Consider the following 27,493-nt stretch of genomic DNA (forward strand, 5'->3'; position numbering starts at 1 on the left):
AATTAGAATACAAGTTAAAATAGTATATTTTATTAACTAAAAAGAATTGATACAATGTCAATGGAATAAACGTGTCTTATGCAAAACTGACCCTTAAAACGGATAATTACATTTCCCATTGGCCCTGGACAGATTTTAAAAAAACAGGGAGGCAGGGGGACACTTTAAAAGCAGACTCCATCCCCAAGTCAATAGGGCTAAACTCATAAACCTTCCTCACCTTTATAAATTGACCCTCGCTTTAGTGATACAACTCATAAAGATTGGATATGAACATACACCTAACGTAAAATTAATAACAATAAAATAACTGCTTTTCATCATTCTGGTCTTAAGTCATGTTCACCAGTTGTTCCCCTCTTCAGAGGAAGCAGCTAATCTAGCAAGGTGGTCAAATTAGATGGATTTCCCTAATGTAGTTTCATGATCTCATCGCAGTTTATATCCAATAATATAATTAAAACAGCTGTGATTTACCTCGTATTAACTTAGGTCATGATTAGATTATTATTTATTTTTTTATATAATAATTTGGTAACTTCCCCCAAATTCCCATTTGGAGGATTCCTGAATTTACTGCATGTTCCCTCCTGATTCCAGGTTAACTTCCAACATGGTTTTCTGGAAAACCAGGACATTTGGGGAAAGGCTCAGAGCCTGTCTGGTAAAACTAACAGGTGGCTTGGTAGCCCGATTTAAACAGTGTTGTTTCGTTTCACGTATATTTTAGGGTTGCGCCACTCACTGTCGTGCTAGCGGCTTCCCTTCAACGACACCAAACGCCTCCGTTTCTCCATCCAACACCGCCATGGTATTTCCTATGGGCTGTTTTACTTTATGGTCGTCCGGTGTACAAAGACGTCTTCTTATGTGTCATTCCTGTTGGTGTAACCAACTGTGGCCATTACTGACTTAATCTTGCCAAAAAGGTAGAGAAATAATAACCATTGCTGACATTGAGCCACACTTTGAAGAAAGTGAAACAACCAGAAAATTCAGCTTGGATACAGGCTAGTTAGGTGTGGGGATTTTAAAATGATCAGATGATATCTTACTAGGAATGAAGTGGCCACCTAATGGGACCTCAGGGTCTTCCAATCGTGACACAATTCAGACAAAAGTTGTTTTTTTAAGTAGGGGGAAAAAACAAAAAAAACAGGCTGAACACAAAGTAGAAAATAGCAGAATTTCAGATACTTCCATTTAGATAAACCAGTGAAATAACAGAAAGCAAGAATTTGAAGAAAGGGAAAGAGATTAGTAGAAAACATTTATAAGACCAAAAAACAAGAAAAAAGCATAATGGTTACATGTAATACATTATCATTGTCAGCAGGTTCCTACCGTCTGAGGGACAAAAGCCTGATACAAATACACAAATTGTAAACAAGGCATGATTTCCAAATCATTTTACAATTTTTCTAAGCCTCATATAACCTTGTCCTGAAATACAATACTCACATGGTTCCAAATTAAAAGATTCAAATTGTATAAATGCACATTATATTCAAGGTGAATCTTTCTAGAAATAACAACTTTCAGCTGCTGTAACTTCTCACCCACTCCCACTCCATTCAGAAATAGCACAAATTTTCTAATTCTAATATACTCCAAAAATACAGAAATTATTTTTAAAAACATGATAGCAAACAACATCTATTAGCTAATGGATGTTTGATCCACGATACAACCAACACACCACAGAACACATTATTAGCTACATTTGCCATCCATAGACACGAGCGATTTGGGTCATATTCATTTGGTAGGGACCAGCTGGACTTGTCCAATAAGAAACACAAATATTCTGTTCTCAGTTACAAAAATGTTTTAAAACATTTTCGGTTGCCTGCACTAATGAATATGACCCTGGTTCAGTTGGTTAACCAGAACGTCAAAATGCCAATGAGTTAAAAAGTATGCCTGTCATTTTGCTCCTCTCCTCTGTGTGATATCCTACTTGTTGGGTTTCTACTCGTTGGGGTTGGGGTTTGCATCAGGGTACACCGACAGGTCAAAGGTCAGTACTTTGCTGATGACGCAATCTCCTTGCTGTGTGGGGGGGAGGGGGGAGAGTAACGCTGTCAGTTTTGCCCTTATTTCAGAAAACAGTTAGCATACATAGCTACATTCATTCTATTATCTAAAATGTGAGAGAAAAATGTCAAGACATTCTTATAGTAATGTTTTTATGTGAAAGCGAAGTATTACAAGGCTTTATGGATAGGTGTGTTCCATCTTGTGTTGTGTGTGTGTGTGTGTGTGTGTTTTGTTGCGCCTGTACCTCTGGATAGACTCCGATGAGAGAGTCAGCCTTGGTGTAGAACTCTTCCTTTAGAGAGATCACTATGGCCTGAGTGTTCACTGACTGGTCTTTGATGTAGTTGGCCACCTGCATAGACGGACAGTATTAGACATAACAGCATGGTCATGACATAACATAGTCATCTGGATAATGTGGATCGACAACACATCAGACATCTCCAACCTATCCCTACAATATATAGTGCACTACTTTAAAATTAGTGCACTTACATCAAGAATAGGGTGCCATTTTAGACTGATAGTGGTTTTAGCGAGATTTCAGGACAACGACATCGTAAACACATTAAAGGTATTTCAATACATAAACAACGATTGTTCACGCGGCAGGGTTTTAGACACAGACCTTGCCAATGTTGGTGTTGTCCAGCGCAGCATCAATCTCGTCCAGGACGAAGAATGGGGCCGGCTTGTAGCTGTGTATGGCGAACAGCAGAGCCAGGGCAGCTACAGTCTTCTCCCCTCCAGACAGGTTGTCCATGGGTCTGAACCGCTTACCAGGGGCCACACAGTTATAGTTGATCCCATCCAGGTAAGGCTCCTCAGGGTTCTCCGGCCCAAGGAAGGCCTGGGATGAAGGAACACAACATCAACACACCGACAAAAGTTTTGTATAAATCGAAAGGGGCGCAGTCAAACAGACCATTGATTTCATATGGAATGACCCCTATGTTAATGCAAATACCACATAATACAGTTTGTAGCTAGTTTGACTTGGTGGAATATGTTTAAGACAGTTTGGTACAGTACTACTATGGAGTATTGCTGAGGGACAGTACCTGGGCAGAGCTGTTGCGTGACAGGGCTTTGTAGATCTCATCGATGTTGGTGGACACAGCCTCAAAACAGGCGTTGAAGCGGTCAAACCTCTCCTTCTTGATCTGCTCAAACGCCTGCTTGGCCTTCTTGGCTCGCTTACGGGCCGCCTCAAACTCTGGAATGCAGAATAGACCACCGTGAACACATTACGCAAATGAAGACGCATCCTTCCCCGTTTCATACGACACATTCGCCAAGAGAGAGAGACGGTAAAAGTTAGTCCACGTCCTCAGACTCATTCTCCTCCGTACCGTCGCTGGTCTCCTGGAACTTGTCCCTGACGGACTCTAGTTTCTCCATGGCCTTCATGTTGGGTGCGCTGATTCTCTGCAGTATGGACTGCTGCTCGTTGAGACGTTGCTGCAGCGTGTGCATCTCTGCCTTGATCTCATCCTCCGCCAGCGCGTCCTGAGAAACAGCAGACAAATATGCAAGGCGACTCACACTACATTTCAAACTCACACAAAAAAAAACAACCGCTGGGTATTGAATGATGGCTGAAACAGACCATTTTACACGTACAGTCCCCCACAGATTAACTGCGTCCCAATTCTGCACACGACTCCCAAAGTGTGCACTTGCACACTCCCCGACATAGCCTTAGTATGCAGGGTTCACGCACGGGTGTATTTCTTACCTTGAGGTCTTCAGACAGGATGCTGTAGTCTATCTCTATGAGAGCCTCTTTAGCCAGGACAGTACTGGACGTTCTCTGACTGCTGCTCGACTCCTCCTGTTGGGAGCTCCCCTACACACAGAGAGAGAAACAACAAGATAAATCCGTAACACATAGAATGACTGACCCAAACTTAAGGAAAGCTTTGACTATGTACAGGCTCAGTGACCATAGACTTTTTATTGGGGAAGGCCACCTTAGGTTATGTGCACACTGCCTTACAAAAGGAGGTGGAAACTGAGCTGCACTTCCTAACCTCCTGCCAAATGTTTGACCATAGAGACACAGATTTCCCTCAGATTACACAGACCCACAAAGAATGTGAAACAAACCCAATTTTGATGAACTCCCATATCAGCAGCAAGATCTGTGACCCGTTGCCACAAGAAAAGGGCAACCAGTGAAGAACACCATGGTAAATACAACCCATTTATTTTCCCTTTTGTACTTTAACTACTTGCACATAATGACATTTGAAATGTCTATTTCTTTTGTGAGTTATGTTTTCTTTATTGTTGCTTTGGCAATGTAAACATACATTTCCCATGTCAGAGAGAGAGAAAAAGGGAGGTAGAAAGCTGGACAAAGAGAGGGTGGGAGAGAGAGAGAGAGAGAGTGTTTAGTACCTCTCCCTGGCCGATGTCATCCATGGTCCCAGAGCGTAGAGGCAGTCTGATGTCCTGCATCTTACAGGCCTGCAGCAGGTTGTGGCGGTCGCTGCGTTTCTGCTCCAGCTTGGTCTCGATGGCCGTCACTTCCTTCTGCAGCTGGGTCAGCTCCCTGGGGGAATAACACACATCGGGGTCAAACAATACCGCCGCAAACTGCAACGCTACAAAACGAGTAAGCGTCTCTCTGGGTCAGCTCCCTAAGGTAAACACAAAATTGTTGAACACAAACCAAATGGCAATGCTACAAACGGTTATTTCTTTTTTAATCACATACAATAATAATGTAGTAAGTTAGACATATGTGCCTTTCAGAAACGGGCAGAAAAAGAGGATGGGAGTTTGAGTGGGCGCAAGCGTCTATGTTTTGCGACTCACTTGTTGGCTCCTCCCAGTTTCTTGCGTATCTCCTCCATGTTGTGGTTCTTGTCGTTGACCTCAGACTTCTTGGTGAGGTGCTGGTTCTTCAGGTCCTGCAGCTGGGCCATGGTTTCGTCGATGATCTTCATGTGGCGGTGCTCCTCCTGGGAAAGGGACGCAGGGAGAGAGGGAAAAGAAGTTTAAAAACCATCCAATCTCACCTAACAAAGAGATTTACACATTTGATTAGAGCCATCGGTCTAAGAATTTAGGCTGCGTCCCGAGTCTCCTCCCTTCACCCGAGGCGTGCACACTCCTCGTCATGGATATAAAAGCATTGGATTGGTGGACGAGTGGTTGGACGGAGTTTCCGCCATTGTTAAATCCATTGAGTGAGAGTGTGCAACTGCACATTTCAAGACTTAGTTCGGAAGCCGTTTATGTAAATCTCCCTTTACCTTCTTGAGTCGCTCTATCTCCGCCTCGTCCTTCTTGACCGTCTGCTCCCACATCATGACCTTCTCCTTGTCCTCTTTCAGCTGGTTTTTCTCATAGTCTAGCTGGATACCCAGACGAGTCTTCTGGGTTTCAAACTCCAGCCTAAAGGTCACAAAATGGATGACGTTAGGTTAATACACTCAAAGAAACCGTCTCTCTCTCTCTCTCTCTCTCAATTCCCCTTCCCCCTCAGACCTTTGCGTTTTAAGAAACAGGTGAGAGGATGTGAGGAATCAAAGGAAGATTAATTGAGGAAGAGCCCAAGAGACAGACAAAATGGCTGACTACAGCGCACAGAAACAAGTTCACATTCACAATGCCTATTCCCCCCTCAGGAGACTGAAAATATTTGGCATGGGAAATCAAAAGGATTTCTGGTTGCATCACCGCCTGGTATGGCAACTGCTCAGCTTCCGACAGCAAGGCGCTACATAGGTTAGTGCGTACGGCCCAGTACGTCACTGGGGCCAATCTTCCTGCCATCCAGGACCTCTATACCAGGCAGTGTCAGAGGAAGGCCTTAAAAATTACCAAAGACTCCAGCCACCCTAGTCATAGACTGTTCTCTCTGCTACTGCACAGCAAGCGGTACCTGAGCACCAAGTCTAGGTCCAAAAGGATTAATTGCTAATCGTACTATTTGCATTAACCCCCCCACCCCCATTTTTACAGTGCTGCTACTCACTGTTTATTATGTACGCAGTCACTTTACCTGCATGTACATATTACCTCAACTAACCTGTACCCCCGCACATTGACTCGGTACTGGTACCCTCTATACAGTGCCTTGCGAAAGTATTCGGCCCCCTTGAACTTTGCGACCTTTTGCCACATTTCAGGCTTCAAAACATAAAGATATAAAACTGTATTTTTTTGTGAAGAATCAACAACAAGTGGGACACAATCATGAAGTGGAACGACATCTATTGGATATTTAAAACTTTAACAAATCAAAAACTGAAAAATTGGGCGTGCAAAATTATTCAGCCCCTTTACTTTCAGTGCAGCAAACTCTCCAGAAGTTCAGTGAGGATCTCTGAATGATCCAATGTTGACCTAAATGACTAATGATGATAAATACAATCCACCTGTGTGTAATCAAGTCTCCGTATAAATGCACCTGCACTGTGATAGTCTCAGAGGTCCGTTAAAAGCGCAGAGAGCATCATGAAGAACAAGGAACACACCAGGTCCGAGATACTGTTGTGAAGAAGTTTAAAGCCGGATTTGGATACAAAAAAAATTCCCAAGCTTTAAACATCCCAAGGAGCACTGTGCAAGCGATAATATTGAAATGGAAGGAGTATCAGACCACTGCAAATCTACCAAGACCTGGCCATCCCTCTAAACTTTCAGCTCATACAAGGAGAAGACTGATCAGAGATGCAGCCAAGAGGCCCATGATCACTCTGGATGAACTGCAGAGATCTACAGCTGAGGTGGGAGACTGTCCATAAGACAACAATCAGTCGTATATTGCACAAATCTGGCCTTTATGGAAGAGTGGCAAGAAGAAAGCCATTTCTTAAAGATATCCATAAAAAGTGTTGTTTAAAGTTTGCCACAAGCCACCTGGGAGACACACCAAACATGTGGAAGAAGGTGCTCTGGTCAGATGAAACCAAAATTGAACTTTTTGGCAACAATGCAAAACGTTATGTTTGGCATAAAAGCAACACAGCTCATCACCCTGAACACATCATCCCCACTGTCAAACATGGTGGTGGCAGCATCATGGTTTGGGCCTGCTTTTCTTCAGCAGGGACAGGGAAGATGGTTCAAATTGATGGGAAGATGGATGGAGCCAAATACAGGACCATTCTGGAAGAAAACCTGATGGAGTCTGCAAAAGACCTGAGACTGGGACGGAGATTTGTCTTCCAACAAGACAATGATCCAAAACATAAAGCAAAATCTACAATGGAATGGTTCAAAAATAAACATATCCAGGTGTTAGAATGGCCAAGTCAAAGTCCAGACCTGAATCCAATCGAGAATCTGTGGAAAGAACTGAAAACTGCTGTTCACAAATGCTCTCCATCCAACCTCACTGAGCTCGAGCTGTTTTGCAAGGAGGAATGGGAAAAAATTTCAGTCTCTCGATGTGCAAAACTGATAGAGACATACCGCAAGCGACTTACAGCTGTAATCGCAGCAAAAGGTGGCGCTACAAAGTATTAACTTAAGGGGGCTGAATCATTTTGCACGCCCAATTTTTCAGTTTTTGATTTGTTAAAAAAGTTTGAAATATCCAATAAATGTCATTCCACTTCATGATTGTGTCCCACTTGTTGTTGATTCTTCACAAAAAAATACAGTTTTATATCTTTATGTTTGAAGCCTGAAATGTGGCAAAAGGTTGCAAAGTTCAAAGGGGCCGAATACTTTCGCAAGGCACTGTATGTAGCCTTATTTTATTGTTGACCTTTTATTTTTTACTTTAGTTTATTTGGTCAATATTTTCTTAACTCTTCTTGAACTACACTGTTGGTTAAGGGCTTGTACATTTCACGGTAATGTCTACACTTGTTGTATTTGGCGCATGTGACAAATAAAGTTTGATTTGACATTGACACAACGGAGGAGAGTGAATTACCGTTTCTTGGCGATCTCGTTCTGCCTCTTCACCTTCTCCTCCTCGAACTCTCTGATGTTCCTGACCCCAATCTCCTTACAGAACTCGATAAACACCTCATCTTCCACAACGTTCATCCGGTCTCTCAAATTATTGACCTCCTTTTCACGGGATTGGATGATCCTCTTGATGTCGTTGATGCGAGGGCCGAAGTTAGCCAGCTCACTCTCCAGCTTGGATTTCTCCTACGGGGGATGGGAAAAGGACTTCAAGCTAGTCTATTGAAATCACAACAGTGTGTCCACGGGGTTCTAGAAACCCTACTGACACACACATTGTGCAGTAGAAACTTCTATTGATGACTTTAAATAAATCATTATAGATCACCACATCGCATAAAAAAGGCCACATGCAGCTCCAGAGCCACAGGTTTCAGACCCTTGGTTTAGGGCTACCGCAAAACGAACGGACACTGTGTTGCTAAACATCCATACCTGCATGTTGAGGGAGAGGTGTCGGGTCTTGGTCTGCTCCAGGTCGCTCTGGGAGTATTTCAGTCTCATCTGGAGGCCATGGGCCTGAGACTGAACCTGGCGCAGCTCTGCCTCCTTCCTCTTAGCCTTCATTTGCTCCTACACCCAGAGAGAGAGAGCGAGCGAGAGCGAGATGCCTCATTGTTATTGTAGTCCTGTTCCTTTCAGAGAGGCATCATTGTTATCGCAGTGCTTGTGTTCAGTTGTCAGCCGTGACAACGTTCTAATAGATACATTAGGCTGCTTATCCAACTGCAGCTTGATAACAGATAAGTAAAATAGGTTTTACGGTACTTAAGTTTCATATATGTTATAAGTATGGTAATATGTTATGAGCAATATTCCCTCTAAGCCACGCAGAAGAATTATCAGCCCGCGTAGAGAAGCACGAGATCAAAACTCCGGAAAGTTGAGTGAAGTTCAGTTAACACTATGAACGTTTCCCTTTACTGTGGGAATTGTGATCGAATCAACACAATATTATCCACTTTCAATTCAACATACCGAGAGAGAAAAAAACTAATTATGCAAGACTTACTATAATAATGCTGTGTTTACAGCATGAGTGGTCGTTTTTTGAGCTTGTTTTTTATTTTATAGATCAAAGCGAGTGCCACATGTGCACATTTGTTCATATCCGTTAGTAGTTAGTGAGTTATTAGCCCAATTATAGATCAGTCAGCAAGGGGGGACTGTTTGCTTCCTACAAGAGCACAATGTGTGTTTCTAGAAATCTTTGAAATGAGGCAGGTGAGACAGCGAGTAGTATAATTTGACTGATTCTCTGTGATTATGGTATGGGAATAATGACACATTCTATATTTTGTAAAGTGGCTTCTTACAAAACACAACAACCTTTTCAGTCACCACCTTGTCTGAAGGACAAGTGGATAAACAGGTTAATATCAAGCCCTGCGTGTTTTTCCCACATTGGCTGCTACTGTAGGCTGAATGATGGAACAGCTATTTCCATGTTAAAATGTTATGGAATGCATTTCTCCATTGTTTTTGATGGTAGGCCACTCTGGTAGACCTGCATTATTATAAAATAGCCACAGTAGCCTGCTTGACCAGTGTTAAATCTAACCTAAAAGCAGGTACACCCTCAGGGTTCACAATTAAACGCGCCGGAAGTTACACCGAATTTTCAATGTTCAAGTTTGTGATCAACAGACCTGAAATTTGCCCAGTGCCGGAAAACAACAGAGGGAAGATTTGTGATTTGGAGCATCCTACCTCATAACCATGGGATGTGCGACTGGATTACCTTGAGCGCCATAACATGTTATGATGATGGTGATGATGATGATGATGCTGACGATGCTCAAGACCCCAGTGGCCATAGTGACCGCTTACCTTGAGTTCCTCAGTGAGTTTCTCCTTCTTGTCCTTGAGTTTGTCCACAGCCTTCTCATCCCAGCGCCTGGCCTTAGCCTTCAGATCACTAGCACCCCCAGAGATCACACCGGACTTCTGGAACAGAGTACCGTCCAGGGCCACTGTCTGGAGGGAGGTAGAGGGAAAGAGAGGAGTCAGTGCACGTCTTCCACTCAAGGTGTGTGCGTACCTTGTGTCTGTGCGCAAAAAAATACAACCTAGCATTAGAATGTACCAGAGGCCAACAAAATAGAAAATTTCCGGGCTGGCTACTTTTTCTATTTGGCTGGCTACTCCATGTGCTTGTTGAAAACACTATGGTGTGTGAGTGTGTATGCATCAGTGTGCGTGCGTTTCCCTCCTACCTTGTGTCTGTAGGGCCCTCCGAAGGCGATGCGCCGAGCGTCCTCTACGTTCTCGCAGACCAGTGCGTTACCACACGCGTACTGCAGGGCCTTCTTAATGTGAGGCGGCTCGTAGCGGATCACATCGATCACCAGCTTGGCGCCGCGCAGCTCGCGCAGCTTCTCATCTGTAGGCTTCACCTGGAGACACGGACCGTTAAGACTGACACGAGCACAGAGCCGGAGATCAATAGACCGGACTGATATGGGTCTGTGTTCACATAATGCCATCGTGGAGTCCCATGTGTAAGTGACCAGTCCCGTTAAACTTAAGTCTTCCCCCAGTGTGTTACCTCCAGATAGTCGAGGGGCAGGAAGGTCTCCGGCTCTCCTCGCTGCTCCTTGATGTACTGGATACAGTCTCTGCCGGTCTTCTCCGAGTCCACGATGATGGCATCCATGTTCTTGCCCAGCACCTTGGTCACAGCGATCTGAAACTTCTTCTGAGTGGGCTGGCACAGGTCGATCAGGCGGCCGTACTGCGGGGAAGAGGGAGAGAGCGCTGGAATGTGTCAAAACCATTTCACGGCCACGTCAATATTCTGAGGGAAGAAACATGTCTAGAAGACAGGAACAGTGAGCAGTTGCGGGGAGTGTAAAACAGAGAAGGAAGAGGGCATCCCAGTGACAGGCATAGATAGCTTACTCTGGTTGTCCTATTGCTTACAATGCCTCCAGTCTATGCCAGCTGCAGCCTCCAGTAATTTAAGCACAGATCCAGCGTAGAATCTCTTAATACTTGGTGGTTGCCCTATGCCAACTGACATTCCCCAGTCCAAACTCTGCATCGGTAGGTGCCTGCAGTCTTACCACGGACCCAGGATACAGTCTCTTGATGCTCTCCATGATCTCTGCTTTGCGTGCCTGCCTGCTGTTCTCCTGTCTGTCAATCCTGGCGTCACCCAGCTGCTCCATCACCTAGGGAACAGAGATAAGATGTCAGTCAAATGTCCTCAGGCAATGTCGACTGATATGACATGGTCCTGGGACTTGCCATTTGCTACCAATCTACATAGCAGCAAACCCCACAGGAGACAGGCAAAACTGAAAATGTATAGTTTTTTCCCCTCTTCCAGATGAGCAATTCTGATACAGTTATCATGCAATGTCAACACAAAACGTTTTAACTTTCCCCCGGTGGGTTTCAGGATCAACCAATAGCGTGGATTGGTTGACTGACAGATAAGTGTTCCAGTACCTGGTTGAGTTCCAGGTTGATCTCGTCGATCCTCTTCTTGGCCCCCTCCACCTCCTCAGTAAGCTCCTCCTCCATTCTCTTCTGTTCATCCAGAGACTGCTTGCTGGTGGTAATGTAGTCCTCCAGCTTCTCAATACGCTTCTGGTTCTCCTCTATCTCACGGATCTTCTGCTTGATCTTGGCCTGCAGATGTAACATATTAATAACGTCAAGCTCTCTTTTTACATTGCGTGCCCCGACGAGCAACAACCCTGTATTCCGTATCGTCCTTTTACCTCGGTCTCCACTTTCTTCCTTTCCTCAAGGTCGAGCCGGTCCTGGTCGGCCTTCTGGTCTCTGTTGAACTTCTCCAGCTCCTGGGCCAGAGTGGCCGCCCGCTTACTGGCCTCCTCCTTCAGACGGTGGTAGGCCTTCACCTGGGGAGAGCGGGAGGAAGGTGGCGAGTATAGAATATTCACCTACATATTTGAGAGATAGTAAGTCTGGCTAACCTGGCAGATGAACCAGCGACCTTCCCATACATCCCTCACTGAGGCAACACTGCTGCCTGATAGTCCGCTGTAACCTTTCATAGGATCCCAGTCTATCTCCCTGTGACCATTCATATTTAACTTAGGAACACCCTCATGACCGTTCATAGGCTCCAACCTGGTTTTCCTCCAGTGTGAGGTCCTGTCCCTGGCTCTGGGCCTCCTCCTCCATGCGGTCGTCAAACTCCTGCCGGGCCATCTCCACAGCGCCCTGTTCTTTCTCCAACTCATCCATGTCCCCCTTCCTCTTCTTGTACAGCTTCTGAGCGTTCTGGAGGGACTTCTTGGCTGCCTCCAGTTTTTTGATCTTGTGGGAGGTGTTCTCTTTGGCCTTGATGTACTGCGGACGCTTTTGGTTCAGTTCAGCATCCTTCTCCCTGTAGGAGGAAGAGGGAGTGGAAAAGGTTAAGATATTAAATCCGTTAACTTCCAAAATGGCAACAATTCCACCTGGTCTATCGTATTCTTAGGCTCTTCTTCACGGCCTGCCCCCATTTCCCCTTGCTCCCTCCCTATGCACTTGACCTCCTCTACAGTCTGCTGGTCTCTCAATCCTCCCCAGCTCTCCCTCCCTCCATCCCCACTCACTTGATCTCTTTCTCCACAGTCTGCTGGTCTCTCAATCCTCCCCAGCTCTCCCTCCCTCCCTCCATCCATCCCCACTCACTTGATCTCTTTCTCCACAGTCTGTTGGTCTCTCATCATCCTCCCCAGCTCTTTCTTCTTCTCCTTCAGTTCCTCCTCCACGTGGTCCATCTTCTTGCGGTCCTTGTCGATCTCCTTGTTGCGGTGCGACAGCTCGCGGTTCAGCTTGTCGATCTCGGCGTCGTTGTGGTACAGCTTGAACAGCTGCATCTGGACGTGGGCCTTCACCACCTCGTCCTTCAGACGCTGGTAACGCTCAGCCTGGAGAGGGGGAGGGAGAAAGTGTGAATGATACATCAAAACTACATAGAAGGTTCGCAAATGGTGGCAATTTTTATTGAAACATTTTTGTGTTGTAGGGTGAATTGCAAAAATAATGGGGTCTATCAATCTGTCTCAATATTACCTTCTACCTACTGATGGGAAGTGTGAGTAAGCTCTCGTGAGAAGAGAAGGATGCTATCTGACTGGCTGTCTTCCATACCTCCTCTTTCTCCTGCTTGGCCTCTTTGCGTTCAGCGGCGATGTTCTTCTTGCGGTGGTAGTTAAATTGGGTGTCCTCCTCAGCCTTCACCATCTCCTTCTTCCTACGGTCGTACTCCTGAGCCAGCTCCCCAGACCGGGAGATCTCCTCAAACAGAGCAGTACGCTCCTTAGGGTTCTTCATGGCTATCGACTCCACCGCACCCTGATTGGGGAATACATAGAGGCCAGAGGTTACGAACACAGAGCTCTCATCTATATTATTCGTAGCTGTCTATTTACCACCACAAACCGGTGCTGCACTAAGACCGCACTCAACCAGCTGTATTAGGCCATAAGCAAACAAGAAAATGCTCACCCAGAAGCAGCGCTTCTAGTGGCTGGAGACTTTATTGCAGGCCAACTTAAATCTGTTTTACCTCATTTCTAACAGCTATTAGTTATACAGCTGCACCAATGAGAGCCTCCTGACCGGTTGCATCACCGCCTGGTATGGCAACTGCTCGGCATCTGACCGCAAGGCGTTAAAAGAGGGTATTGCGTACGGCCCAGTACATCACTGGGGCCAAGCTTCCTGACATCCAGGACCTCTATACCAGGTGGTATCAGAGGAAGGCCCAAAAAATGGGCAAAGACTCCAGTCACCCAAGTCAAAGACTGTTCTCTCTGCTACCGCACTGCAAGCGGTACAGGAGCTCCAAGTCTAGGACCAAAAGGCTCCTTAACAGCTTCTACCCCCAAGCCATAAGACTGCTAATTAACAACTAATCATATGGCCAACCAGACTATCTACATTGTCCCCCCTTTTGTTTTTACACTGCTGCTACTCGCTGTTTATTATCTATGCATAGTCACTTTAGCTCGACTATCCTGTACCCCTACACAGTCACTCGCTACCCCCTTGTTATTGTTACGTACATTTCTTGTATTACTTTTTGACTTAGTTATTATTTTTTTGACTTCAGTTTATTTAGTAAATATTTGATCAACTATTTCTTGATCTGCATTGTTGATTAAGGGCTTGTAAGTAAGCATTTCACTGTAAGGTCTACACTGGTTGTATTTGGCACATGTGACAAATAACATTTGATTTTATTAGCTTTTAAGGAAGCTCTACACATATTCTGCTAAAATATGCTAATTGTTTGCATGTGCATATGTAGTGTACATTTTATATGAAGATCGAGAAAATCGGTCTACTTACACAAAACAATATATATAGTTTTTGCATGTGACTATTACCGTGCGTTTGTATGTTACTGTTTGTATCGGTTCTCACCTGGAAGACGAGGAAGTTCCTGGCCTTGATGAGGATTCCTAGTTTCTCCAGCTCCTCGCTGTACTCTGCCAGATTCACCACCTTACTGTTGATACGGTACTCTGACGACGAGCCTGACACACAGAGAAGATTTGTGATAGTTATGGCTATCCGACAAGAGATCAGAATATCAAGGGTCTGTCCAAAATGGCACCCTATTCCCTATATAGTGCACTACTTTTGACCAGGACCCATCAAAAGTAATGCACTATGAGGGATTTGAGTGCCATTTCAGACTCAGCCCGACACCACAAATTTGACTAGCAGACATTAAGGGAAGCTTCACAGCCACACAGTTTATCACATCTGGATGTGGAGACAGCTGTGGCATACCAATGATGATTCTGGTGAAGGTGCGCTCTTCCCCGCTGTCCTCATGGTACACCATGCTCACAAAGGCTCTGTTGGCTGCCGGCTTCCCCACGGGAGCTCCGTGGATCAGGTCCTTCAGAGTCTTCACACGCAGGTTGCTGGTCTTCTCAGCCAGCACAAAGCTGATGGCGTCCATGAGGTTGGACTTGCCTGGGAGAGAGAGAATATGAATGGGAACCAATGGAGTCAGCCAGTGAACTATTCAAGTCTTGCAAATATTGTTTACTTGGAAAAGGATGTAAATAACTTAGGACCTGGATAAGTTGATACCTAATCAGTTGCACAACTGAATGCATTCAACCGAAATTTGTCTTCCGATTGCACTCAACCCATCAGAATCAGAGAGGTGCGGGGGCTGCCTTAAATCGACGTTGACGTGATCGGCGCCCGGCACTACATTAAACTGTTGATCTAGCTAATGTTTATTAGATCAACTACCTGCAAGGTCTCATTCAAAGTCACCAGAGGGCACGACAAAACATATTCCCCCTTAGGAGACTGAAAAGATTTGGCATGGGTCTTCAGATCCTCAAAATGTTTTACAGCTGCACCATCGAGAGCATCCTGACGGGTTACATCACTGCCTAGTATGGCAACTGCTCGGCCTCCGAGGGTAGTGCGTACCGCCCAGTGCATCACTGGGGCCAAGCTTCCTGCCATCCAGAACATCTATACCAGGCGGTGTCAGAGGAAGGCCCTAAAAATTGTCAAAGACTCCAGTCACCCTAGTCATAGACTGTTCTGGCAAGCAGTACCGGAGCGCAAAGTCTAGGTCCAAGAGGCTCCTAAATAGCTTCTACCCCCAAGCCATAAGACTCCTGAACAGCAAATCAAAAGGCTACCAGACTATTTGCATTGCCCCCCCCACACTCTCTCTGTTATTATCTATGCATAGTCACTTTAATAACCCTACGTACATGTAATTGAGTTAATATGTACCTCGACACCGGTGCCCCCGCACATTGACTCTGTGCCGCAAGCCCCTGTATATAGCCCCGCTATTGTTATTTACTGTTGCTCTAAACATTAGTTATTCTTATCTTTTACTTTTTTTGTTGTTGGTATTTTCTTAACTGCATTGTTGGTTAAGGGCTTTTAAGTAAGCATTTCACTGTAAGGTTGTATTCGGCGCATGTGACAATTACAATTGAATTTGTCAGTGAGGGAAATGTTTATCATAGCAAAACGTTTTGGATCCGTGGCTAGCTAGCTACAGTTATAGCAACAACAACAACAATGTAGCTAATATTAAATAGAAAGCAAGTGTTCATATGCTGTCGTTATCGACAAAGTAACACGTATAGTCGCCCATGCATGCATTGATGCAAATAGTCAACCCGGCTAAACTAACATTAGCTAGCCATTTAGCTAGGACTAGCAGTACAGTAATGTTAGCATTAGCTAGATAGCCTACTTGCAATGTTGATTGGCCACTACTTACCGGATCCATTGGGTCCAATAATCGCGGTAAACTTGTGAAAGGGGCCGATGATTTGCCTGCCCTTGTAAGATTTGAAGTTTTCGATCTCTATTAGTTTCAAATAACCCATTTTTGACCAGATCGCTTGTGCGGAAACAGAAGAAGGAATATGTGTTGTTGTGCTAGCAGCTAATGTCGCTAATGCTAGCTAGCGTTTGAACTCAAACGAGAAACATGCAAGCATATGGTAAACACTTAAAATATAAAAAAAATAAGCTAAAGTTGCATAATCGGTTGGTGTGCCCGGCTAACGAACTCGATCAGCTTGCAAGCTAGCTTTCAAAATGTACGACTGCAACAACAATGCGCCATTTTACAGTCCTCCTACTCGATTTGAGACCTCTGAGCGCGCGCGTAAGTGAATTAGTTCTCGCGAGATGTTGCTGCCACAATGCTACTGTTTATTTCTCACATTTAACAAAATAGCATTTGTAATCGAATGTATTCACACTCACTGGTGTCCTTATTATTACAGTGAAACTGATAGGGCCAATCTTGTCATCTAGATACTTTTTTTTGTTGCACATTTAGTTCACTGGTGTTGCCATGGTGATTTGTGTCGACTAAACAAAAGGCGAGTGAAGAAGGTGACCTTTGAATGATGATAGTTGCACCTGTTTTGTGGTAGGTTCTCATATTATTAGGAATATTTAATCGCCAAAGCAACAAAATCATTATCTTGTTCAACTTTTATGCCTACTATAGATACACCAGACCTAGAAGAGGCATGTATAAAGTGGATTTGCCGGTGCCGGACAACTCCGCGGATGTGGCAGTGGAACGCCGACGGGCGGCAGAGGCTGCGCGCCAGGCTCGCATTTTCAACACCAGACACCGAGTGATGGGTCTGGATCTCAAAGCACTGGAGCAACAGGTGGCGGAGAACAAAGAACGGGAGGAGATGGCGGGTCAGCGAGAGAGGGCTTTCGGTAAGCACAAGGCAGGGGGACAAGTTGAAGTTTTAGAGGAGGAACTTCAGAAGAACCACATTTGAAAGCATTTTACCATAAATTGCCTATGTGACGTTGTTTTTTTCTCAGACATGTTGAGAGTGACTCAAGATAAAGTGTTGATGAAACAGCAACAGGAGGAAGAGGAGAGGAGAGCAGAGTTAAACAGAGACCTCATCCAGTACCGGGCCATCCGACAGCGGGCAGAAGACACCCGGGATGCTGATCTCAATGTTCACCGGCAGGGGGCGCTCGGGTTGTCCATTCCCATCCCAGAGTCTGAGCTGGGACCTGCCAGTATGCAAGTGTTCCAGGTATCACAGATGACACTATTATAAGCAACAAGATATCAGTGTTAAGGGAAATAGGGAAATATGTTGAAATGAATGAATAATGCAAATCCATATCTCCTGGCCTGGATTTTAGCACATTTTCTTTAAAAATATTTTACTTATTTATTGAATGTGTGTTTTCATGGACATACTGTATTGTATGTATGTATGTATGTATGTATGTATGTATGTATGTATGTATGTATGTATGTATGTATGTATGTATGTATGTATGTATGTATGTATGTATGTGTCTTTTTCTTCTGCTTCTGTTTTGTATGCTGTACTCAGGGAGAAGGCATTGGGGACAATGATAAGAGGAGAGCTCAGATGGAGCAGACAGAGAGAGCACTACGAGCACAGAGAGAACAGAGTGAGAAACTGCAGAAGGAGAATAAACTCAAAGGTGAAACAGACACACAGCTATCATACACACTATGCACAACTGCACTGTACACACCTACACTGCACATCACCCGCACAAATAACACAACACGCTCTCATATGCATAACTGCACTCTAAACATTAGCATCTCCCATCAACGGCTCCTGAGAATACGCACTGTAACCGCGGGAGTGTATGAGGGGTGTGTGTGTGCAGGATGACAAGGCATTTGGATGATTTAAGGACATTACCTAAACTAAATGTGTGTGTGTGTGTGTGGCAGAGCTACTGAAAGGCAAGGAGCTGGTACAGCAGGACCTGAGGGCTGTTCAGTTAGACGCTCTGGAAGAGGAGTGTAAGAGGGCTGGCCGCATCGCTCTCAACAACTACAACCATGCTCAGGTACACATCGTCTCACACATGCCACCAGCCAAGGATGCACTGATGAGACTGTGAGCTGTGACATGACATGTACTCAGACAGTATATCTTCTTTTTTTTTTTTATTACAAAGCTAATTGAAGACATTAAGCGATGCGTACACACTCACTCAGGGGAGATGACAAGCACATTGGAGGCGCTAAGTAACCTGCACGGGGCGTAAACTGCTTTGTGCTCACACACGACTACACAAACTGCTTTGATGTATGCGTTGGCAGATAGTCTCCTTTCTAAAAATCCTTTTTTCTCTCGTCTCATTTGCCTTGACTGACTTGATATGAATAGATTCTCCCCAGTGCGAGGCATCATTATAAACGGTTCTGGTCACACTGGTTTTCATGTCAGTGTGGTTTGTATTCAGGTTTTTATTTATCACTTTGGTACTATTTTCAGAAGTATGTGGTACATTTTCACAACTCTTAAGCACAACTACAAACTGGTCACACTTGTAACGGAGCCCGTTTTTCATTCAAAACCTGTCATTGTGCATTCATTTGCATTGTAAAACATCTCGCACCACACAACCATTGATTCAAAATACAAGTTTATTGTGAAATGTAATGAGAACATTGGTTTAATCACTAAAACACAACATAATGATATCTTTTCAATTGAGTCATTTTACATACCAGTTAATCCAATAGCAAAACAATTCAAGATATGCGTTTCAAATCACCCTTAGAAGTGCTGAAAGTAATATGCTACAGAACTGTAAATTACAATTTTCACATTAGGCAATATACACTTCTATTACCCAACAAAATTGACAGAAAATCTATAATTTTCATAGTATTTTTCCAATGTGTAATCAAAGGTGTGATCAATGTTGACATCCTCTACAGTCAATCATGCAAATAAATATATATTTTTCAAATACATTTGCAAAAAAGGTATACTGTCTTTAATCAAATGTAAGAAATGAAATTAACCTAATTAAAAGAATGAAAATAAAACAACGTTTCGCACGCATTCATTTGCATCACGCCTGTCTTAAGCATTTGGCCATAAATTCTCATCCACATCACAGTGAATGTCATTGTTCATGCACCGCGGGAAAAACCTTTTGGCATGGAGAATCCAAGCTTGACAATGGTCTGCATTGATGTCGTCGCATGTCTCATCCATGGCCAGGAGAGTAGCGCGCTCATGGGGATGGCGATCCACCTCCATGCTGAATAAAATCAATAGGGATGAGGAAAGGAGAGTATGGGGGCAGGTATAGGGTCACGAATCGGGGATGGGCCCGAAACCATGCCTGAACCACCTCTGCGTGGTGGAACCTGACATAGTCCCACACAATGACATGGGTGACCCCTTCACCTTGACAGGCCTGCTCAATTTCATTGAGAAACACACTGAGGTGAGCAGCGTTGTAGGGTCCAAGTAATGGCCTACGTCCTACCACACCATCTTCAGAGATAGCTGCGCACGTGGAGATGTTTCCCCCACGTTGTCCAGGCATTTGGACGGTCGCCCGTTGGCCGATGAGGTTTGGCCAGATTGAAGCCTGCTTCATCAATAAAGACATACTTGTGATGGTTCAAGTAAAATCACCCACTAAAAATATATTTTGGTTAGTTATTTGTTTTACATATTGTGAAGTAGCATGCGCATTAATAGGAACAGTAATACACTATATAGTGCTGTACCTGAAGATTCTCTGCCCGCAGTCGTTTCACCCGGCTGTTGTTTCTATCATAAGGTACCAGGCAAATGTGTTTCCTAGATATCTGGTGCCTCTTCAAAAGGCTGGCGATTGTTGGTAGGCTGATGGATGCCATTGGCAAAGGTGTCATCGTTCTCCTCAATGGCCTGCTTTATTTTGTACAGCCTTATGTCATTCCTGGCCCTCACCGTTTCCACCACGGCCCACTCCTGCTGGTCGGTCAGCACACAGCCACGGGCACCAGCATGGGGTGTTCTGTCAATTCTGCGGGTAGAACAGAGTCTACTGTCAGTAGATCATACTGTAAGAATACTGGGACATGTGTTGTGAATTGACATGCATTACAATGTAATTGACTGTTTCTTGTCATGGTAAAGCATAGTGCATATCCTGCAGACTTACCAGTTTTCTTGGCGAAATGTTCTCATGATCGAATTGACAGTTGATCTTTTCATATTGGGGTGAAAGAGTCTGGCAGCCTCTGCCATAGCAAGGCCTCCGTTTACCACGTGCCTCCCTCGCTCTGATGTCCACCTCTTTGTCCTCTGACGGGGCCCATGGCCACCTCTCTGACGCCCCCCCCTGGTCCATGAGCTCTTTGGTTTCTTCCTCTCCCTTGCTGTCTATCCTGCTCCATATTGAAAGAACTTGCAAGAAGTGTTTTTAATATGGTGACCACTATGTAAACTCAATAAGCAATAACGACTAGTCGTTTAGATGTTTCTACTTTACAAAGACACCTTCTATCGGTTGTTCTCAAAATCCTTTTATAGTAGACAGATCAGTTTAAAATCTCTAGGTTTACCAAACGGTTAAGTGATCAACCATTAAGCAGTTGGATTAAGTGACGGTCAAATGTATTTTTAAACAAAGGAGAAGAGAATCATATGAAAAGTATTGTGAGCATTGCATTGTGTTTCTAGGTGTTTCTAGGTGACACACTGATTAGGTTTGGTGAAAAAGTTACTGTGTGATTTTGTGTGTGGTACTTATTAAGTCAATTGAAAAGGTGCTTGAAGTTGAGGGGGGGAAAACAGCCTTTTTGATGGTCGGTTTCGATTTCTGTACAAAGAGTTGTGAAATGTTACCACATACTTGTGAAAATAGTACCGAAGCGATAAAGAAAACTGTAATAACCCTTTATAGCTTAGCTACACTACAGACAGACAGTGTGCTATTTCTAGATCCCTTTTAGCAGGTAGCCTCTTAGGAGGTAATTGACTGGCTCCAGATAGACATAAATGCCCTTGCTCTCTCTAGGACCAAATTAACCCTAACCAAAACAATTAGGTTGAAGAGTAAAGGTCAGATTCAATCTGTATCGAGGAAGTACAGCACTATAGCGTGATTGAAAAGTGAAGGTCATTTCCGATTGAGCTGACATATGCAGCGTTTACCGTGAATGCGGTCTCCGTAAAACGCAGGAACATTGCCTTTAAGTTTCAGTCGCGCTATAGTGCTGAACTTCAACGATACAGAATGAATCAAGTCCTATATATACACTGAGTGTACAAGATATTCCTAATATATGCCCCCTTTTGCCCTCAGAACAGCCTCAATTCGTCAGGGCGTGGACTCTATAAGTTGTCGAAAGCGTTCCACAGGGATGCTGGCACATGTTGACTCTAATGCTTCCCACAAGTTGTGTCAAGTTGGCTGGATGTCCTCTGGGTGGTGGACCATCCTTGATAGGCACGGGAAACTGTTGAGTGTGAAAACAATTTTGTTATGTGACAGCCTTATCCTAAAATGGATTAAATAGTTGTTTTTCCATCATCAATCTACACGCAATACCCCATAATGACAAAGCAAAAACAGTTTTTAGTTTACAAAAAAAATATCAATATCAAGTATTCATACCATTTACTCAGTACTTTGTTGAAGCACATTTGGCAGTGATTACAGCCTCGAGTCTTCTTGGTTATGACGCCACAAGCTTGGCCCACCTGTATTTGAGGAGTTTCTCCCATTCTTCTTTGCAGATCTTAAATCAAATCAAATCAAATCGAATTTTATTTGTCACATACACATGGTTAGCAGATGTTAACGCTCTGTCAGATTGGATGGGGAGCATCACTGCACAGCTATTTTCAGGTCTCTCCAGAGATATTTGATCAGCTGGGCCACTAAGGGACATTCAGAGACTTGTCCTGAAGCCACTCCTGAGTTGTTTTGGCTTTGTGCTTAGGGTCGTTGTCCTGTTGGAAGGTGAACCTTCACCCCCAGTCTGAGGTCCTGAGCGCTCTGGAGCACGTTTTCATCATGGATCTCTCTGTACTTTGCTCCGTTCATCTTTCCCTCGATCCTGACTAGTCTCCCAGTCCTTGCCGCTGAAAAACATCCCCACAGCATGATGCTGCCAACACCATGCTTCACCATAGAGAAGGTGCCAGGTTTCCTCCAGACATGACGCTTGGCATCCAGGCCAAAGAGTTCAATCTTGGTTTCATCAGACCAGAGAATCTTGTTTCTCATGGTCGGAGAGTCCTTCAGGTGCCTTTTGGCAAACTCCAAGCGGGCTGCCATGTGCCTTTTACTGAAGAGTGGCTTCCGTCTGGCCATTCTACCATAAAAGCCTGTTTGGTGGTGTGCTGCAGAGATGGTTGTCCTTCTGGAAGGCTCTCCCATCTCCACAGAGAAACTCTGGAGCTCTGTCAGAGTGGCCATCGGGTTCTTGGTCACCTCCCTGACCAAGGCCCTTCTCAGTTTGGCCGGGTGGCCAGCTCTTGGAAGAGTGTCAGTGGTTCCAAACTTCTTCGATTTAAGAATGATGGAGGCCACTGTGTTCTTGGGGACCTGCAATGCTGCAGACATTTTTTTTAATCATTTCCCAGATCTGTGCCTCGACACAATCCTGTTTCGGAGCTCTACGGACAATTCCTTCGACCTCATGGCTTGGTTTTTGCTCTGACATGCACTGTCAACTGTGGGACCTTATATAAACAGGTGTTTGCCTTGCCAAATCATGTCCAATCAATTGAATTTACCACACGAGAAATCCAATCAAGCGGTAGAAACATCTCAAGGATGATCAATGGAAACAGGATGCACCTGAGCTCAATTTCAAGTCTCATAGCAAAGGGTCTGAATACTTATGTAAATAAGGTATGCACTGTATCAGTGGTTGGGTGCAACTTCTACTTACTCCCCAGATCTTGTGACAATGACACTTAACTCTCTCGTCTCTTAGGAGGTCATGGAACTTTTGGTCTAACTTCTGACCCTTGAACTCTAAACCTATCTATGACCCCCACCCACAGGCTGCAGAGTGTGTAGAGAAAGAGAGGAAGGAGCGCATGAGGAAGGAGGGCAAGGAGATGGCGGAGGTGTGGCACATGGTGACATCAGACATCCTAACGGAATGTCCCAAGGCTGCAGAGAGACAAGTAGACGGAGGCCCAGTGGGCGGGCCCAGGGTGCTGACGGACAGGTGGAGGGGGATGAGCCCCGTTCAGCTGAGCGCTATCCGCAGGCAGAGAGAGGAACAGCGCCTAGAGGGAAAGGTAATGATAACCTCATGAACGACTTTAATTCTAGTGCAAATCTTTTGCAAACCTTCCATTGACACCAATACATATTTTAAAGTCAAATCAGTTCAAAATCTGCATTCAGCTTAAAGAGAACATATTCGTTCATGATTGTTGCGATTATATAAATAAGATTGTTTTATCTCTATGGTTTTGATAGGCAATCACTATTGTTGATTGCTTATTGAAGAAGCAATCTCATCATGAACCTCTCCTTCGATCTTCACCCTCTGGCTTCTGATCATATTCCCCCAATTTTCTCAAATCATTTTAGAGGCTGAGGGAGATTGAGAGGCAGAGAGACGCTGCCTGGGACTTCCAGCGCATGGTGCAGACCCGAGAGGATGACGAGGAGGAGAGGAAAGCGATGGAGCTGAAGAAGGAGAAGAGGATGGAGATGGACCGATACAATGAACAGCTGGCCAGAGACCAGCGCGAACAGTAAGCACACAAACCACACTCAGACACATCAATCTTTACATTCTTTCTTTACAGATACTGGGTGAGACACATCATGGCACATAACCACACAAACACTTTACTGTCAAAGTATAAACAGATACTATACACAGTGAAAGAATTGAATGTCCCAGTTTTCACATAAAAATAGACATTTGAATTGTAAAACAGACGTTGACAGTGTATTTTGTCCATCTCGTCTCCACCAGTCAGCAGTTCCTGTCCAAGACGCTGTACACCAACAGACCCACGGCCCAGTACTTTACTCAGTTCAGCAGCAGCTCACGCTGAGATGACCAACGCAAACTCACCGCACAATACTGGATCTCAGATTTAGACGGATGTGCACAACACAACAAGCAAATAAAGTTGATGATATGCTCATACTTTACATGCTTTTTGGTCTTTTTATACCTAGAATTTAGTCACTAGGTCAAATGTTGCCGTCTTCTGCAACTTATCTCAGGAGTTGTATTTGAAGTATATACTGGACACCGTGACTGTCTATCTAGCTGTTCTTTTATGTTTCATGCACAGTAGGGATTCATATCTAATTTCTCTGATCTTTTGAGGATAAAACGTGCACGTCACCATCTTTAGACATCGACGCTATGAGTGATTCTAATGATGACACAACGAGGGCGCCTCTTTTGGTTCCGATTAGTCCAAGGTTCTTTATTTAATTCACTGTCACATATTTAGTTACAAGTGGCTGATTCATAATGCAGATCGTTACAATGTCATTGGACCCATAACATATAGTACAACACCACTCCACACAGTGACCCCCTCCCTAACCAATCAACCCGCTCCACTTCCGTCTCAACCAATTAGCAGGAACACACTAGCCCGGTCACAGATCTGGTTAGGCTGTCCTGCCAACTCCTGTGACTTTAGCATGATATCGACCATAGGAGTTGGCCATACAGCACAAACAGATCTGGGATCAGACTACCAATACACTACAGTACTCTCCAATCCCCCAGTTCCATTGTGCTAATGGGACCCCAAACACACCACACAGAGGGACTCGGTCTCCCCTCAGGCAGTGAAATACACAGTATCCGTCCCCTCCCTCCATCCCTCCCTCCCTCCCATTCCCTCCACCACGACTGTAAATTCATACATTTCGTACCCTAATGAAGCTGATACTGTCATTCTCTTCTATATGCAATTAAAATTCACTTTTCATTTTGAATTTATGTTGTAAGTATAAAAGAAAACATGGAAATGAAAGTAACAGAGGGGAAAGTAAGAAATGCTAGCACTAGACCTGGCTTAGACGATCCCCTCACTGACCACATGGAAAATCAAAAGCAGAGATAGCTAGAAAGGCAGGCAGTAGAGTGAGTATCTGTGTGTTCAGTAGTTCACTTATTCCCCAACTCATTCATTCAAAGCTAATCACTTGCCCTGACACTACTGACGTCACACCATGACAAGCACAGATGGTTAGCAGCGAGATAGGCTGTGTCTGAAATGGCACTCTGTAGTGCACTACTTATGACCAGGGCCCATAGTGCTATCCCTGAACACCGGGCCCATATGGCTCGGGTCATAAGTAGTGCACGACACAGGGAATAACGATGCCATTTGAGACACAATCCATAGTCGTGAGAGAATAATTGGCATATTATTTCATTTTATCATTAATATTATTCTGTATGAAAATAGATTTCTGGAAATGATTTTTTTTGTTGTTGTCCTGAGTGTGTCTGTAACAGCAAACTACAGGGAGCTGAGCTCACTCAAACCTCTCATTAGGTCAGACTCACTGGCTGCGTCTGAATTGGCACGCTATTCCCTATATAGTGTACACATCCACTGTGTGAGGAATAGGGTGCCAATGCGAATGCACCTATTGCCTTTCTGCCAAGCCAGAGACGATCCCTTTTCTCTATCCCATTTCCCTGGGACTCACTGTAAATTAACAGTGGATGATAGCTTGGCTTGCAGTAGGACCTGGGTTCAAATAGTGTTTTTTTTTTTCTCAGCTACTTAAGCTGTGCTTCTGGCACAATGGACCCAATAGAGTGGCCCCAAAAGTGCAAACCGTTGTCTCCGCCCATCTTGCAATCCAGGCAGGCTCAATCAAACTCTCCTCTGAAAGAAAATTAAACTTATTTGAACCCGGGTCTGTCTCTGGGTAGACTGTAGGCTAGTTTGAGTGGGGTGAGCAGTGAGGGCAGAACCAGCACATTGCATATACTCCCTGTGGTGCTTCATCACAAGCTAGCTCACTGCCTCCCTCTCTCCCGTCCTCATCCTCACATGGCCTCAGCACGATGAGTGTCCGAAATGGCACCCTATTCCCTGTATAGTACATGATTTTGACCAGGGAATAGGGTGCCATTTGGGACATAAACATAGACTCTCTCAACACAGATACTCACTGTACTGTAATGCTTAAAGGGACACACAAAAAATGAAGGCGAAGTGCCCCTTACAAGCCAGGAAAACTTGATGGACATGATGAACATTAGCATAAGTTTAACCTCAGCTTTCAATGGGTTGGTATTGGTTCTACTGTATATTCTAAAACAACAAAAGCTACTGATGTAATCTCGGCACACAGAACCAAATTTCACGTGCGCACTTCTACTACTATTGATGTCAAATGTGTTTTTCTTTTTTTGTCATTTTTTTATCTTGTTTTGCAACATTTAAGGAATGGTGGGAGGATTTTTTTTTTTTTGGCCTTTTTGTTTATATTTTGCTTATCTATTAACGATTTTTCTAAAACAGTCAAATCACTGTAATTAGTTGTCAATACAGGAAAAATATGAATTCATAGGTTCATTACAAAAAAATACAATAAAACTACTTGCAACATTTGAAGTAAACTTAAGACAAGAGTTTTAAAACCCACACACTTGGTATCAAACAAACTCATTGCTAAATAACACAATCTTTTGGGTTGTATTTACATTCAGAGTGACATTTAAAAAGCTCTCTCTTTCTTAGTCTCTTTCTTCTCTTTTATCCGTACCAATACCTCTGTTCTCCTTATCTCTAAATGCTTATGTCATGATTCTTGTCATCGTCTAATTCAAAAAGAAGGGTTTTTGGCATGTAAATATTATTTCTATCCACGCCAACAAAGAATGCAATCTATACGTTAGATGCAAAAAGCAACCAATCTACACATTTGCCTTTCATCCCAACCTGCCAATCAGGTAATCCTGTTTTGGATTGACAGCATGTGCATTGTTCAGGGCATGAAAGGAATATTGAACACGTGTGTGTGTGTGTGTGTGTGTGTGTGTGTGTGTGTGTGTGTGTGTGTGTGTGTGTGTGTGTGTGTGTGTGTGTGTGTGTGTGTGTGTGTGTGTGTGTGTGTGTGTGTGTGTGTGTGTGTGTGTGTGTGTGTTTCACTCCCTGCTAACTGTAAATATGTAGAAATACTGCTTCCTACCACACATTACAGTGTGCAATAGTATTATGTTATACTATGACATGAAGAGGTATGGGAAAGA

The 27,493-nt window shown here is 44.2% G+C and overlaps 2 protein-coding genes across 3 annotated transcripts; one reads left to right on the plus strand and one right to left on the minus strand.

Annotated features, from left to right (window-relative positions):
* Nucleotides 1–14: 14 nt before the first annotated feature.
* Nucleotides 15–16,614, minus strand: LOC118360123 (structural maintenance of chromosomes protein 1A). The gene is made up of 23 exons (XM_035739264.2): nt 16,220–16,614; nt 14,740–14,928; nt 14,368–14,480; nt 13,090–13,293; nt 12,628–12,866; nt 12,079–12,337; nt 11,706–11,846; nt 11,431–11,613; nt 11,043–11,150; nt 10,526–10,711; nt 10,194–10,373; nt 9,808–9,954; nt 8,413–8,550; nt 7,940–8,163; nt 5,304–5,445; nt 4,864–5,009; nt 4,444–4,597; nt 3,779–3,889; nt 3,393–3,549; nt 3,102–3,256; nt 2,669–2,890; nt 2,285–2,392; nt 15–2,052 (listed from the first exon to the last, which is right to left on the minus strand). The coding sequence occupies exons 1-23, from the start codon at nt 16,326–16,328 to the stop codon at nt 1,972–1,974; spliced, it is 3,696 nt and encodes a 1,231-aa protein (XP_035595157.1). The 5' UTR covers nt 16,329–16,614; the 3' UTR covers nt 15–1,971.
* Nucleotides 16,615–16,674: 60 nt separating this feature from the next.
* Nucleotides 16,675–24,403, plus strand: ribc1 (RIB43A domain with coiled-coils 1). Of its 2 annotated transcripts, none has more exons than XM_035739268.2 (8): nt 16,675–16,832; nt 16,964–17,187; nt 17,299–17,522; nt 17,832–17,946; nt 18,209–18,327; nt 23,292–23,534; nt 23,833–23,999; nt 24,227–24,403. In XM_035739268.2, exons 2-8 carry the CDS (start codon nt 16,986–16,988, stop codon nt 24,306–24,308), a joined length of 1,152 nt encoding a protein of 383 aa, XP_035595161.1. In that variant the 5' UTR covers nt 16,675–16,832; nt 16,964–16,985; the 3' UTR covers nt 24,309–24,403. The 2 variants fall into 2 exon arrangements, with proteins under 2 accessions (XP_035595161.1, XP_035595158.1); XM_035739265.2 differs by having other exon boundaries at nt 16,683–16,882.
* Nucleotides 24,404–27,493: the final 3,090 nt, after the last annotated feature.

The sequence above is a fragment of the Oncorhynchus keta genome, chromosome 27, assembly GCF_023373465.1.
Source record: "Oncorhynchus keta strain PuntledgeMale-10-30-2019 chromosome 27, Oket_V2, whole genome shotgun sequence".
NCBI lineage: Eukaryota > Metazoa > Chordata > Actinopteri > Salmoniformes > Salmonidae > Oncorhynchus > Oncorhynchus keta.